At 33.5% G+C, this 14832-nt stretch overlaps 2 protein-coding genes across 3 annotated transcripts in view; one reads left to right on the top strand and one right to left on the bottom strand.

Moving 5' to 3' along the window:
- MNS1 (meiosis specific nuclear structural 1) overlaps positions 1–11859 on the top strand; it is a 32502-nt gene extending 20643 nt beyond the window's left edge. For both annotated transcript variants that reach the window (XM_033107089.1, XM_033107088.1), the window contains exons 6-10: positions 510–726; positions 833–940; positions 8615–8872; positions 9813–9938; positions 11394–11859. In XM_033107089.1, the coding sequence (XP_032962980.1) occupies positions 510–726; positions 833–940; positions 8615–8872; positions 9813–9938; positions 11394–11486 (802 nt within the window). In that variant the 3' untranslated portion in view covers positions 11487–11859. The remainder of the gene's footprint in view (positions 1–509; positions 727–832; positions 941–8614; positions 8873–9812; positions 9939–11393) is intronic.
- Positions 11860–11940: 81 nt separating this feature from the next.
- The window catches only part of TEX9 (testis expressed 9), a 28464-nt gene continuing 25572 nt past the window's right edge, over positions 11941–14832 (bottom strand). Inside the window, exons 11-12 of the mRNA XM_033107024.1 lie at positions 13592–13726; positions 11941–12977 (exon numbers count right to left, since the gene is read on the bottom strand). Of these exons, the coding sequence (XP_032962915.1) occupies positions 12900–12977; positions 13592–13726 (213 nt within the window). The 3' untranslated portion in view covers positions 11941–12899. The remainder of the gene's footprint in view (positions 12978–13591; positions 13727–14832) is intronic.

Consider the following 14832-nt stretch of genomic DNA (forward strand, 5'->3'; position numbering starts at 1 on the left):
TTGTTTGGAAGAGGTAAGTACCTACACAGTGCCTGATACACAGGAAGTCCTTAGCATAGGTTATGACCACATAAACTGAGACCAACTCTTAACTGTCTTTGTTAGCATGATAATTATCTGGTAATTAATAAGTACTTATTAGTCCTTTGTTTTTCTTAAATATGCCCGTATCATATGTTAAAGGACTTGTTTTCTAATGAGTTTCCTTGGTGGACACTTGAAGTATATAGAGTGCTGTGAGGCAGATGTAAACAGGTTGTAGCTTTTCTGAAATGAGATCATAAAACTTCATTAATAGGTTAGAGACGAGGCATGGTAGTATTTTATATTCAGAGAAAATTCATACCTGTCATACTTAGTGACACATTGTAAACACTATGTTGCATGAATGAACAAACTATAAATAGGTAAGCCACTTTTTCCATATTACTGACTGAAGTAAATAACACCTATTTTTCGATATTTTATTATTTCTGTTGCTATAAAACTGCACTCACTGTTGCATTTAGGGAAAGACAACAAAAGTTAGAAAAAATGAATGCAACTCGAAGACATATAGAAGAGTTTCAGAAAGAGCAGGCTCTCTGGAGAAAAAAGAAACGTGAGGAGATGGAAGAAGAAAACAGAAAAATCATAGAGTTTGCCAACATGCAGCAACAAAGAGAAGAAGATCGGATGGCAAAAGTTCAAGAAAATGAAGAAAAACGACTACAGCTTCAGAATATGGTATTAAAATAACCACTTTTTTAACACTGGAGAAATTCTGAAACGCTTCTTACAGGATTTGGTTCCTATAAATGTTTAAGGGTTTTGTTTTGTTTTAATTTAATAGCTGACTCAGAAATTGGAAGAGATGCTGCAGCAACGTGAAGATTTGGAACAAGTACGACAAGAATTATACCAGGAAGAACAAGCTGAAATTCATAATAGGAAACTAAAAGTAAGTTTTGGAAATTGAAAGCATGATTAACATAGAGAATATCATTTTGAGAGGAAGCAGTAAAACACAGAATTAAACCCAATCATATTGATAATTACATTATATGTAAATGGTATAAATACTACAATTAAGAGAGAAATTTTCAGGATGGATAAAAAACGCTAAACCCTAGCAGCAGTTCACAAACTTCCATGAAAAGCATGATGCAACTATGTGGTTCATAAGAAACGCAATTTAAATATGAAGACACATAGTTTAAAAGCAAAAGGATGGAGAAAGATATACCATACAAACACTAATCAAAAGCAAGCTGGAGTAGAAATCATGGTGATAATAGGGTTAAATGTGTATGAACCTAAATAAAGCTTCAAAATACATAAAGCAAAACTGGCAAAACCAAAAGGAGAAATAGACAAATCCATAATTATAACTGAAGATTTCAATATCCCTTCTCATTAATACATAGGATAAGTAGTCAGAGAACCACAGGATGTAGTATTGAACAACAATACCAACAAACCTGACCTGAAATCAAGATTATTTGCTGCCTTTCTAACTGGGTTATTCATTTATTGTAGAATTTTCAGAGTTCACTATGTATTCTAGATACTAGTCCTTGTCAGGTGTGTGGTTTACAAATATTTTCTTAGTCTGTAGCTTGTCTTTTCATCCTTTTAACAGGGTCTTTCTCTGAGCAAATGTTTTTAATTTCTATCCAACTGAACAATTTCTGTTTTCATGGTTTGTACTTTTGGTATCAATTTTAGGAAGTCTTTGCCTAGATCCTGAAGAATTTCTCCTTTTTTTCCCTTAAAAGTTTTTGACTTTTGCATTTAAGCCTGTGATCCATTTTCAGGTAATTTTTTGTATTTTTGTATAAGATATGAGGCTTAGGTCAAGGTTCAGTTTTTGCTTTTGGATGTCCAATTGCTCCACACCACTTTTTAAAAAGCTTCTCTCTTCTACACTGAATTGCTTTGGCAATACCTTTGTTAAACACAGTTGAGCATATTTGTATGGGTCTATTCCTGGGATCTCTATTTTATCTGTTGATCCATATGTCTGTCCCTCTACCACATGGTCTTGACTACTGTAGCTATATAGTGAGTCTTCAAAATTGTTTTAGCTTTTCTAGTTCCTTTGCATTTCCATATAAATTTTAGAATAATCTTATCACTGTCTACAAATAGTCTTCTGAGATTTTTGATAGGAATTGCACTAAATCTGAATATCAGTTTGGGGAGAGTTGACATGTTCACTATGTCAAGTCTTCCAATCAATGAACACGATCGGACTCTCCATTTTCATTGGCATTTTATAGTTTTGAGCATACAGATCCTATGTTTTGTTAGATTTACTACTATTTCTTTTTTAGCAATTGTAAATGGAATTTTAGTTTTAATTTCAGTGTGTGTTTACTCATTGCTAATGAATTAGCTTTTGTATATTTATCTTGTAACCTTGCTGAATTCACTGAATAGCTCTAGGAGTTTTTCTTTCCCCCCACGTAGTCAGTCTTGTCTTCTATGGATAAGGACAATTTTATTTCTTGCTTTCTTATCTGTGTACCTTTTACTTCCTTTTTTTTTATTGCCATGTTGCACTAGATAAAACTTCTAGTCCTGGTTTGCACTATGAAGAATAAGAGAGATGAGAGTAGACATCAACTTTCTTTGTTACTTTTCTTAAGGGGAAGCGTTCTCTTAATTGTTTTTTTGTCGATGCTCTTTATTAAGCTGAGGAAGTTCTCTTCTATGCCTTTTTTCCCCTGAAGGTTTTTAACATGAAGGGTGTTAAGTTCTGTCAAATGAATGTTCTACATCCATTGATACGACGATGTGCTTTTTCTTCTTTAGCCTGGTAGATTACATTGCTTTTTTTGAGTACTGAATCCCCTTGCATCACTGGAATTAACTCTCCTTGGTCGTGTTGTGTAATCCTTTTAATATACAGCTAGACTCTATTTTCTAATATGGTGTTAAGGATTTTTGCATCATATTCATGAGGAATATTGATTTTTAGGGTTTTTTTCCCATTTGTTTTTGTTTTTTTATACTGGTGTCAGGATAATACTCTCTTCATAAGATGAATGGGGAAGTGTTCCTTCCTCTTCTATTTTCTGGAAGAGAGTATGTAGAATTGGTGTTAATTCTTCTTTAAATGTTTGGTAGAACTTTTCAGTGAAACCATCTGGGCTTGAAGTTTAAGTCTTTGAGTTTTAAATTATTAATTCAATGTCCTTAATAGTTATAGGGCTCTTCAAATTATCTTATTTAATATTTGGTGAGTTTTAGTTAATTGTATTTCTCAAAGAAGTGACCCATTGTGTCTAAGTTGTCAAACTTATGTCTGTAGAATTATTCATACTATTCCCTTAGTATCGTTTGGTGTCTGCAGGGTCTCTAGTGCTATCCCATATTTCATTCCTGATATCGGTCATTTGTTTCTTCATTTATTTGGTCACTCTGGACTTAGGTTTTTCAATTTCACTGATTTTTTTTTTATTCCATTTTCCTGAATTATAATTGACATAAAAGTGTAAGATTAAAGTGTACATCGTGGTGATTTGATATATGTTTACATTGTGAAAGGATTCTCCATAATCTAGTTAATTAATACATCCATCACCTCACATATTTATTTTATTTTTTTGGTGAGGACAGTTCTCTCTTAGCAAATTTCAATTATACAATACAGTGTTATCAACTATAGTCACCATGTTTTATATTAGATTCTCAGGACTTATTCATCTTAGAGCTGAAGTTTATACTCTTTTACCAACCTCCTCCTATTTTCCCCACCCTCCAGCCATTGGCAACCAATTTTCTACTCAGTTTCTGAATTTGACCGTTGGTTTTTAGATTCCACATATAAGTGTTACCATTGCATTATTTGTCTTTCTCTATCCAGCTTCATTAGCATAAAACCCTCAAGGTCCATCCATGTTGTCACAAATAGCGGAATTTCCTTCTTTTTTTATGGCTTAATAATACTCCATTACACACACACACACACACACACACACACACACACACACACACACACAGCTATTTTCTTTATCCATTCATCTGTTGATGGACATTTAGGTTGTTTCCGTATCTTGGTTATTGACTGAGACTGCACTGAAATACAGGGTGCAGATATCTCTTCGAATATCCTGTTTTCATTTCCTTTGGGTATATATCCAGAAGTGAGATTGCTGGATCATATGGTAAGGTAGTTCTATTTTTAATTTTTTGAGGAACCGCCTACTGTTTTCAATAGTGGCTGCACCAATTTACATTACACCAGTAGTGCACAAAGGTTCCCTTTTCTCCACGTTTGCCCACACTTACCTTGTCTTTTTGATGATAGCCATTTTAAGAGGTGTGAAATGCTACCTCATTGTAGTTTTCACTTGCATTTCCTGATTATTAGTGATGTTGAGCAGCTTTTCCAATGTCTATTAGCCACCTGGATGTCCTCTTCAGAGAAAGTGTCTAGTCAGGTCCTCCGACCATTTTCTGTTAAGTGGATTGTTGTTTTCTATGGAGTTGTATGAGTTCTTCATGTATTTTGGATATTAACCCCTTATCAGATATGATTTACAAATGCTTTCTCCAATACACTAGGTTGCTTTTTCATTTTGTTGATGGTTTCCTTTGCAATGCAGAAGTTTTATAGTTTGATGTAGTCTGACTTGCTCATTTTTGCTTCATTCATATTTTTTATTGGTTTTCTGTTTGCAATTTCATTCATTTCTGTGCTTTATTATTCCTTCCTTATGCTTGTTTTGGATTTACTTTGCTTTTCATAGATTCTTGAGGTAGGAGGTTAGATTATTGATTTGACATTTCCTACATGTATGAACTTATTGCTATAAATGTATTTTCCTAAATGTATGCATTTAGTGTTATAAATTTCCCTCAATGTTGTTTTAATTAGTTAAAACAGAGATTAGTTGCATCTCACAAGTTTTGATATGTCTTAATTTCATTTTCATTAACTCCAATGTATTTTTTTTTTTTTTGAGACTTTCTCTGAAGCATGGATTTTTTAAAAAGTGTGTTGCTTAGCCCACAAATGTCCAGACATTTTCCTGGTTTTGGGGTTTTTTTTAAAGTTAATGATTTCTAGTTTGATTCCATGTGGACAAATAACACAATATATTTCATTTCCTTTAAATTTGTTAGGTAGGTACTTGAAAACAATGTGTATTCTGCTGTTGTTGGGGGAAATATTCTCTAAATGTTAAGTAGATCCTGTTGGTTGATGGTGGTGTTGAGTTCTATATGCTTGCTGATTTTCCATCTAGTTCTTTCAATTGTTGAGAGAGAGTTGTTGAAGTCTCTAACCATAATTGTGGATTTGTGTATTTCTCCCTTCACAAAGTGTTTTTTTATTGAGGTAAAAGGCATACAACATAAAATTTACCACTTTAACTCTTAAAGTGCACAATTCAGCAGCATTTAATTTAGTACATTCACAGTGTTTTGCAACCATCACCTCTGGTTCCAAAACATTTTCATTATCCCATACAGATACCTTGTACCCATTAAGCAGTCAATCCCCCTTCCCATCCCTCTAGCCTGTGGCAACTATTAATCTACTTTCTGTCTCTATGGATTTGGCTATTCTGGATATTTCATACAAATGGGATCATACAGTATGTGACCTTTTGTGTCTGCCTTTTCTTCCTTAGGATAATTTTGAGTTCGTCCATTTTGTAGCATGTATCAGTACTTCCTTTCTTTTTTTGGCTTAGGTTGGTGCAAAAATAATTGCGGTTTAAAAGGTTAAAAATAATTGCAAAAACCGCAATTACTTTTGCACCAACCATTGTAAAAATCATTGTATGGATATACCACATTTTGTTTATCCATTCAACAGTTGATGGATATTTTTTTTACCCCCACCTTTTGACTATTGTGAATGTTGCTGCTATGTAGATTTGTCTAGAAGTTTTTGTTTGAATATTTTTTAAAAATTCTTTTGGGTAAACCTAGGAATGGAATTACTACGTCATACGGTAATTCTGTGTTTAACTTTTTTGAGGAACTGCCCAAGTGTTTTCCACAGTGGCTGCACCACTTCACATTCCTACTCCCAGTGTAGGAAGGTTCTAGTTTCTCCACCTCCTTGTCAACACTTGTTATTTTCTGTCATATTATATACAAAAATGAACTCAAAATGAGTGACACATAAGAAAGCTGAAGATACAAAATTTCTAGAAAACAGAAAAAAGTCTTTATGAACTTGAGAATGGCGAAAAATGTTTAGTAGAATAAAAAAAGCATGAGCCATAAAAGAAAAAGTTTATAAATTGAGCTTCATCAGAATTAAGTTTCTACCATTGTTAGGAAAATGAAAATGTAAGCTACAGTCTGTTAGAGAATATTCCCTATACATACACCTTACAAAGAACTTTTATGCAGAATATATAAAGAACATTTATAACTCAATAATAGATTATAAAGAACCCAGTTATTTTCATGAGCAAAAAGTTTGAATACACACTTCATAAAACAAGATATATGAATAGTCAAGCACACAATAAAGTATAGCTATCAGTGTAACTATTAAAGTATAGCTATTAATTAAAATATTTTTTAAAATTATTTTAAATATTTTCAGCTATATCAAAACATTATTTTAGATAACACTGTTTCTTCATTGAGGAAGAAACAGATATCATGTATTGATATCAAAACCTATTGCATGTATATTCTTAATGATTAACTGCATATAAGAATATAATGTGTATATTTCTTTTTAAAAACAATGTAACCCTCTTATATATAGCTAATATCAAATTACCCCAAAATGTTAAGAATTAAATGATGGATGAAGATATTACAGATATATATATGAACAAATGGGAAACAGGAGGGTTATCACCAGATTAGTAGAACATAAAGTTAACCCAGATATCACAGATAAAAGGTATAATCAATAATGAACATTTAATCTTCCATGTAACGTTGCATTGAAGTACATAATTTTAAAAGTTGCTAGAGCTCCAAAGAAAATTTACCAGAATAATGCAAGGGGAAGTGTTTAACACCACTAGAAATTAATAACAAATAATTCAACCTACCAACTGAAAATCTAAAAATATTCTTTTCAAGATTGGTTGAAGAGAAAATTAGCAGACAATTTAGAGGATGAGATTACTATATATCAAAATCTATCATATTTTGTAAAACCGATTTCTGAGGCAAATTAATTATTAAACAAGAATATTGGAAAAATTATCTAGGCAATCAACTCAGTAACTTAGAAAAACAATACAAATTCAAGTATGAGACAAGAATATGGAAGGAAATAGTAAAGATACAAGTGGTGGAAATAAACTGAAAATCAGAAAAACATTAGCATTAATTAATCCAATTGGTTAATATTGGAGGGGAAAGCTTTTACTCTGGAAAAGACATACAAAAGAAAAAAGTGAAAACAATTTGAAGGAATAAAGAGTCTATAAAAAAGATTAGAAAAATAGTGAAAGTTCATTCAATTGTACACTAGTAATGTGAAAATCTCAATGGCACAATTTTCTGATTTCAAAATATAGTGGTTTCAAAAAATGTAGAAGAATCAGATAAAATAAGATTAAGGATATTTCCTACATCAAAAGACTTTTGTGCCTTGCCTCACAGCCTGTCAGCCTCACTTCTGATTTTAGTGACAGTTGTGAAGGCTTAGACTGACTCTGTGCTGACAGCTTCCTAAAGTGTGGGCATGTAAGTGGGGGCAGGGAATTAACATCCTCTGGGGTATCCCTCAAAAAACAATGGACAGAAATTAAAGGACAAATGCTTCTTCCTGTTGGCCTTTGGGAAGGCGTGGAGGAAGGAAGGTCCTGAAAGGTGTTCCATGCATTCCTCATAGGTCCTGGCAGGATTAAGCCTCCGTTACCCCTGGTGGTTAAGTTGCTCAGTGAGGTACCCCCGTGTTGGCTTTTCTTTCTTCTCTGTTTCACTCTTTCTGTCACTGCTGCTCCCTGAGATTACATCCCTGATAAAATATCTATAAAATATCTATGTACAAGTCCTTGTTTAAGGCTCTGCTTTCAGAGGAAAACCCAGACTAAGATATCTCTAAAAGTTTGCAGGCTCAGAGTAGTTTTACAGAAAATTATTTCAAACATTCAGTGAACAACTATTTCTCAAAGCACATAATGGGTTTTAGAACACAGAAAAGGATCGAAAATTATGCAGTTTATATAACGATATTATCCTGACCCAGACATAACAGAGTACTTGAACTCTTTTCTAGGTGAGAAAATGTAACAAATTGTTTTATTTTGCGAAACACTTCCTTATTTTTCAGCTAGATGTCTTCTTTGGATTAAACTAAAATTTGTATGGGAGATGGATGCTGGGAAATGGCAGCAGTTCATTTGGTTCAATATGTACTAAATTCCTGTGTGTAAAGTATTATGAGAATCTCTGGAGGAATTTAAGACTGAGACAGTATCTCTACCGTTCAATGAGCCATTTGACTTCTATGTACTCTGTGGCAAATAAACACAAACTATACGCCCATTATCCCAAAGAAAAATATTATCTTGAAAAGGCAGTTTTAGTTTTATTTCATATTGTTAATACAATTCTAAGCTTAACCAAATTCTCCCACCCTTTATAAATCTGCTATAAAGAAACAGTTACTGAATGAACTTATATATATTTTGTTTAGGAAGAAGCAGAAGAGAAATTGAGAAAGCAAAAGGAGTTGAAGCAAAATTTTATAGACCAAATGGCCTTGAAGGAACTAGTACTACAAGCTGCAAAAGAGGAAGAGGAAATCTTTAGAAAAGCTATGTTAGCTAAATTTGCTGAAGATGATCGAATAGAATTAATGAATGCTCAGAAACAAAGAATGAAGCAACTAGAACACAAGAGGGCTGTGGAAAAACTTATTGAAGAGCGTCGCAACCAGTTCCTTGCAGCCAAAGTAAGAAAAAATATTTTGTTTTTTGGTGGCTTTTTTTTGGTTACTATCTTTTAACAGCAATCACCTCATGTATTCATTAACTGAGAACCTTTTATGTGCCAGATGATGTTAGATATATGTTTACGAATCCTATAAATTTTTTTCCTTTCTATTTTCCATGATTTTGACAAGGAGTGGTCTGAAGAAATAGTGACCCTAGTAAACTAGTTATTTCAGAGAAAAGCTTTGCATTGATACTACTTTAATGTAATTCTTGGCAGAAATTCATCACTATTTCAGTGGTCTGCCTTTAGCATCTTCCCTATCCAACAGGATTTTCTGGGTACATTTCCATAAGTCTTCTTTTAATCCCCAGAATTTTTAAAAACGAGTGGCACATATCTCTTCCATATCATGTGGCACAGACTTGGTGTGGTTGAGTATTCAGAACTTGGTCCTAATACTGGTTCTCCCTGTAGAACTCCTGTTGCTACTCTTGTGCTTCATACAGAGTTTTCAAAACTTGAAATATATAGGAATAGTTGTCTTTTAGATATCCCTATTCTGTTTTAGCCACTTTTTTTTTTTTTGTCTTACACTGTAAGCTGCCTTCAGCACCTGCTGCATGGTACACATTCAATAAATATTTGTTCAATTAATTAGGAAATAACTTCTTCAAACATTTTTTCTGGGTAATGAAGATATTGTCGTGAAAATATGTACTTGCCTCCCTAAAATCCCAGTCATAATTATTGTTCTTGTAACTTTAAAGGAATAGTTTAGTGACTGTAAAAGATATGTATATATAATACACATAAGATATATATACATACTATCTAGTATCTTTTGAAGTGTCAAAAAATAGTTCATCAATTTTATCTAATTCACTGCAGAAGTAGTTTTGATAAGTTTTTAAAACATTTTGTATTTTGTGACCATAAAATTTTACTTACATTTCCAGCAACATGAACTGGAAGAGTGGCAGTTGCAGCAAAGACGACAAGGCTGTATTAATGCAATTGTTGAAGAAGAAAGACTGAAACTTCTCAAAGAACATGCTGTAAAATTACTAGGCTATCTCCCTAAAGTAAGTAAGATTGAACTCAAAGTGTAATGCTCATGACCTCTACTAGTGGAGGAAACCATGGCTTAGGATTCCAGACGGCCTGGGTTTTCACTCACTTCTTGCTGTCACCAAGCAGCAGTGGAATCTTGGCTTGTCAGTGAACATTTGCAAAATGAGTTGGTCTTGGCACATTTTTAGAAGTATGAGCTAGATTTGTTGAATTTAAATTTTAGAGATTCTTTTCTCCCCTTTCAGTATAGGAGGTCTAAAACTAAACTACCGTAACTACCGTAAAGTAATTGTGAGACTCTGTACACCAAAGTGATGATACATAAGAAAATCTTGTTATCAGTACTTGAACTTAGCCTATGACAGATCTGCTCTATAGTAGGAGGCTGTTATAACTAGGTACCAGGTAACCTCAGTTTTTAAAAGAAGATAGCAAATTTTCATGCACATCTGAGATACATTGTGACTACAAAATAACAACTGAGTTTCATAGGCCACATAAACATCTAGACTCTTAAATAAAATTTCTACCCTTCAAATACAGAAATTATGCCATTTGATATTTTATTCAGTTGGAAGGATCAAGTGAATATTTTGTGTTTAGTTCAGTGCTAAGTAAGGAAGGAAGGCGAAAGAGAAACATGAGTAATTACTGCCTGTCCACAGGACTTTATAGTCTAATTATTTAGACAGGATTATGAATGTAAAATGATGTATTAATGACAAAAGCCATATGGAACTGATAAATTCCATGAAATAGACTACATATTCTGGAAGAATCTTAAGGTTTAGATATTTTTGTAGGGAAATAGTTGTGGAGATGGGGAGAGAGCCTAATAAACCTGATATCCTAAAATGACTTTTATCCTTTAGGTCCTAATGGTCCCAAATGACCTAAATTATTCTTTAGATCCTTTAATTATAAGTAAATATTTAAGTTGTTTTGTTTTAAAGAGCCTTTTACTGTAAGGGAAAAGAAAAGAATAAAGAATTTCAAAGGGCTTACTTAAATGGCTTAACTCCAAACCTGGATTCTTTCCTATAAGACTGAATGTTTGCTGATTAGCCATAGAACTGAGGCAGGAACCTGGCAAAGCTCAGTCTCTTCACCTGAGCCCCTCATATTGTATTGTAGCGCTGTTTCAACAGAGTACAGGGTAGATTCAGTTCCTTCCCATTCAGCCAATCAAAGCAGTAGTAATTGTAGTAAAATAGAAGGGCCCAGATTCCTATGACAAGTTCCAACAACGGAACTGATAAATTGGGAAATCAAGTCAGTCAAAGAATATTCTGTGTGTGTGTGTGTGTGTGGTCGTAATTTTCAGAAAATTATTTTTTCATAAATCTATTAAATAGATTTCATTATCTTGGAGATAATGTTACAAATTTCATGTCTATTTGTTAGTCTTAGAAGCATTTGGTGATCTGTTCTGGCATTAAAAGTAACTCAAAATATTTTTCTTTTAGGGAGTATTCAAAAAAGAGGATGATATTGATAAGCTTGGTGAAGAATTTAGGAAAGCATATCAGAAAAAGAGTGAAATTTGTGAAGAGAAGTGATATCATCAAGATTTGGTAAAACCTGGATTCCTTTGTATGGTACCACTAGATGTCAGTATAACTTTTGTTTTACAGTTCAGTGATAGGACTCCATTGTCTATATGGATTTTTCTAAAACACCTCTGTATTTCATTTGTAAACACTTATGTATAAGAAAACATTTGCTTTCTGATAAAAATTAAAATTACTGAGTGATTTGAATATCTGAGTTTTATAACACCACCATATCATAACACTCCATATATAGCAATACAGAGGGTGCAAAAATAATGTACAGTAGTACCTCGGTTTTTGAACGTCTCCGTTGACAAACATTTTGGTTTATGAACGCCGTATACCCGGAAGTAAGTGCTTCAGTTTTCAAACGTGACTTAGAAGTCAAACATGTCACACGGCTGATCCTGAGGCCTAGCTGTCGGCTATTTTCGAACGTTTCAGAACTCGTGGATTACATTCGAAAACCGAGGTACCGCTGTATACACATTTTAAGAAAGGAAAAAGCTATTAAAATTGTAATATTCAATATTTACCGATAACAAAAAATAAATACAAGTCATATAAATACATTTTTTTGGTACCCTTGGTAGACTGTAGGCCAAACCCAGGAGACTAACTTCTCCATACCACTGCTACTGTTCAGAGCTTTTCTGTATCTCCATTCAAGCTACAGTTCTCTGTTTGTGTTTAGGAATTTTACTTCCCTGATTTGTCCAGGGAAATAAGTATTTAGAATTACTTTGGGTTTAAACATCTTTTTCTGACATGTGATGACATGGGGAGCAGATGGCCTTCCAAAAAACAATGAGAGAGACCTCAGAAGAAGTCAACCCTGCTGACACCTGACCAGACTTCCAGCCTCCAGAACTGTGAGACAATTTCTGTTGTATAAGCCACTGAGTCCATTGTACTTTCATGGCACCCTAGCACACTAATCCAAAGTTAAGTCTCTATTCACATGGTATGTAGTTTTAAACATTAATATTTTAATGTAAATACTGTTAAAAAGACTTTAAAAAAAAAACCTTTTCTGTCTACTGTAAGGGAGGAGAAAAGTAAAGGGTGAGAAATTTCAAAGTGCTTAATTGTCAATAAGATATTAAAGACATAATTTCTCTCAGATAAATTATCTAGAGCTGAATCTCCAGAACATAAAGTACAGTTGGGAAAGGGCTAGTAGGTCATAAGATAGCAGAATCAAAAGTTAAATTCCTATTGCTTTATTTTACAAAATAATTCCTTTTAATTACATATCAATTTTGTATTCCCCCAATATTATCTTCCCCCAATATAAACAGGGAATTCTTTTGATTTCATTATCGAATATCTTTATTATTAAGAGTAAAAATAATTCAAACCAGTACACGTTATGTATATCCACCACACACTGTCGGTTCTAGAGACTAAGTAGATCACTTAAGAATTTCCCCAATCAAGTGCCTTCATAAATTCCTCTTCGGTGAAAGACAGCATCTTGGAAGCTTCAATATGCATCTGTGTTTTTTAAAAAATCAATATTGTCTAATTTAGTATCAAGAATAGATCACAGGAAAATTGTAAAAGTGTATGTATAATATGCTATGAAGTTATAATCTCTGTTGAAGGACTGTGTACTGTAATTCCAATAAACATATTTGAAACGGTAATTACATTCAGGGGTCAGTCTATAAAAAAGCCTATTTGTTCAATGGTGGGATTGTACCAACCTACTGTTGAGAGAACAATTCAATATTGTAATACCTAACCTTTGCAAAAAGAGAACATGGCAGAACAATGAATTCATTTCTTCTCACTACCAGGTAACTCATGTAGCGAATGGAACAATAGTAGTTTGGAATCAATTTTCCTCTAATAGATATTTTTGTATAGGGTACTTTCTTTAGTTAGGGAATACCCATACTGTATTTACCAGTCCCGTTTTCCACATTACTGATTTACTGTCATGAAAATATCCATTTACTTAGGTAACATTACATATAAATCTTATATATTGATAAAATTTTGTGCCTAAGCATGTCAAACATACCTAAAGTACAAATAGTAAATATTTTAGTAGAGCGGTCCAAACAGTATCTATGGTTTAACCTTGTTTTTTAGGGTAGACTCACCTTCTGCCTTTTTAAAACATCAATTAATTTTAATTGTTTCTTGAACCCTATCATTAATTCTCCTTTTTGTTTTTCTAGCTTCTTGTTTTCTGATTTTAATGCTTCAATTTTTTTGTGTTCTTCATTGGCTATATCCTACAAAAGGAAGAAAAACATTATAGAAATTATGGAAACTTTTAACTAAAATATAAAAATTCTGGTAAATTTCTCTTTGATAACTTGTAATGATGCTCAAATCTCACATTTTAAAAAACATTCTTAAAGTTCTAATTCCAATAATAGCAAGGTAGCTTGTATTAGGCCAATTCTCCTGACAGTAGCAAATACAAACTCTGAACACAATTTTAAAAACATTTGAAGGAACAGACGAATGGAATCAATAGTAAGTGAAGCATACTATTGAGATCCACATTCAGTTGGCTTCTGAAAGCACTTTCCAGTTCATGGGTTCACAGACCTTAAGCAAAAAGCAGCAGCCCAGTCTTATTTGGCTAACAAAGGAACAGGGCTGTCAGGGTGGTAGAAATTTCCAGGTGAGAAACCTGGAAAGAAGGAGATCCTCAAAATCTGCACATGTATTTCCCTCAAATCCTTGGCAGATACCTAAGTAACAGGTACAGGGTGAGACTCCTAGGAACCCACAAAAAGCAACAGCTTTGGTCTAAAGAGCTGAGCAGAGAATTCTGCCACTGCCCCTGACAAGGGACACTGAGTTTGTAATCTTGGTAAAAATTAACTGGAAGAGCTCTGAAGCACTTTATGGACAATGCGTCCACAATCTCTTCTCCTGGCACATAACTCAGTCAGGTCTTAGCTTAGAATTACATTTTTAAAAAGCATTCACTGACCTGGTTACCTGCTTAAAGCACCATGTAACTTCCTTTAAGGAAGTTATCACAGTTGCCCCTTAGTTTTGCTGGATGAATGGTCTAAATAACTTCTTCACTGTAAGTACCACTTTTATTTATCATCTTCATATCTCCAGCCTCTAGTAAAGATCTGGCAGGCCCTCATAGATGTTTCTAAGTGAATTAATGAAGAATTAAAATTTTCTGTTCCTAAATGCAGTGACATGGACTTGGTTAACATATTTTAAATGAACGTCAAACAACCATCAAATCAAATGCCCCGTTTTTAAGTAGAGTTCCTGTCAGAACATCACACAGTTGTCTTTCATCATTCCTTCCTTTGGTGTGTTTCAGAGGCAATTGCTATGTTCCAAGCACTGAGGCACAGCAGTG

This window comes from Rhinolophus ferrumequinum, chromosome 6 (genome assembly GCF_004115265.2).
Source record: "Rhinolophus ferrumequinum isolate MPI-CBG mRhiFer1 chromosome 6, mRhiFer1_v1.p, whole genome shotgun sequence".
Taxonomy (NCBI): domain Eukaryota; kingdom Metazoa; phylum Chordata; class Mammalia; order Chiroptera; family Rhinolophidae; genus Rhinolophus; species Rhinolophus ferrumequinum.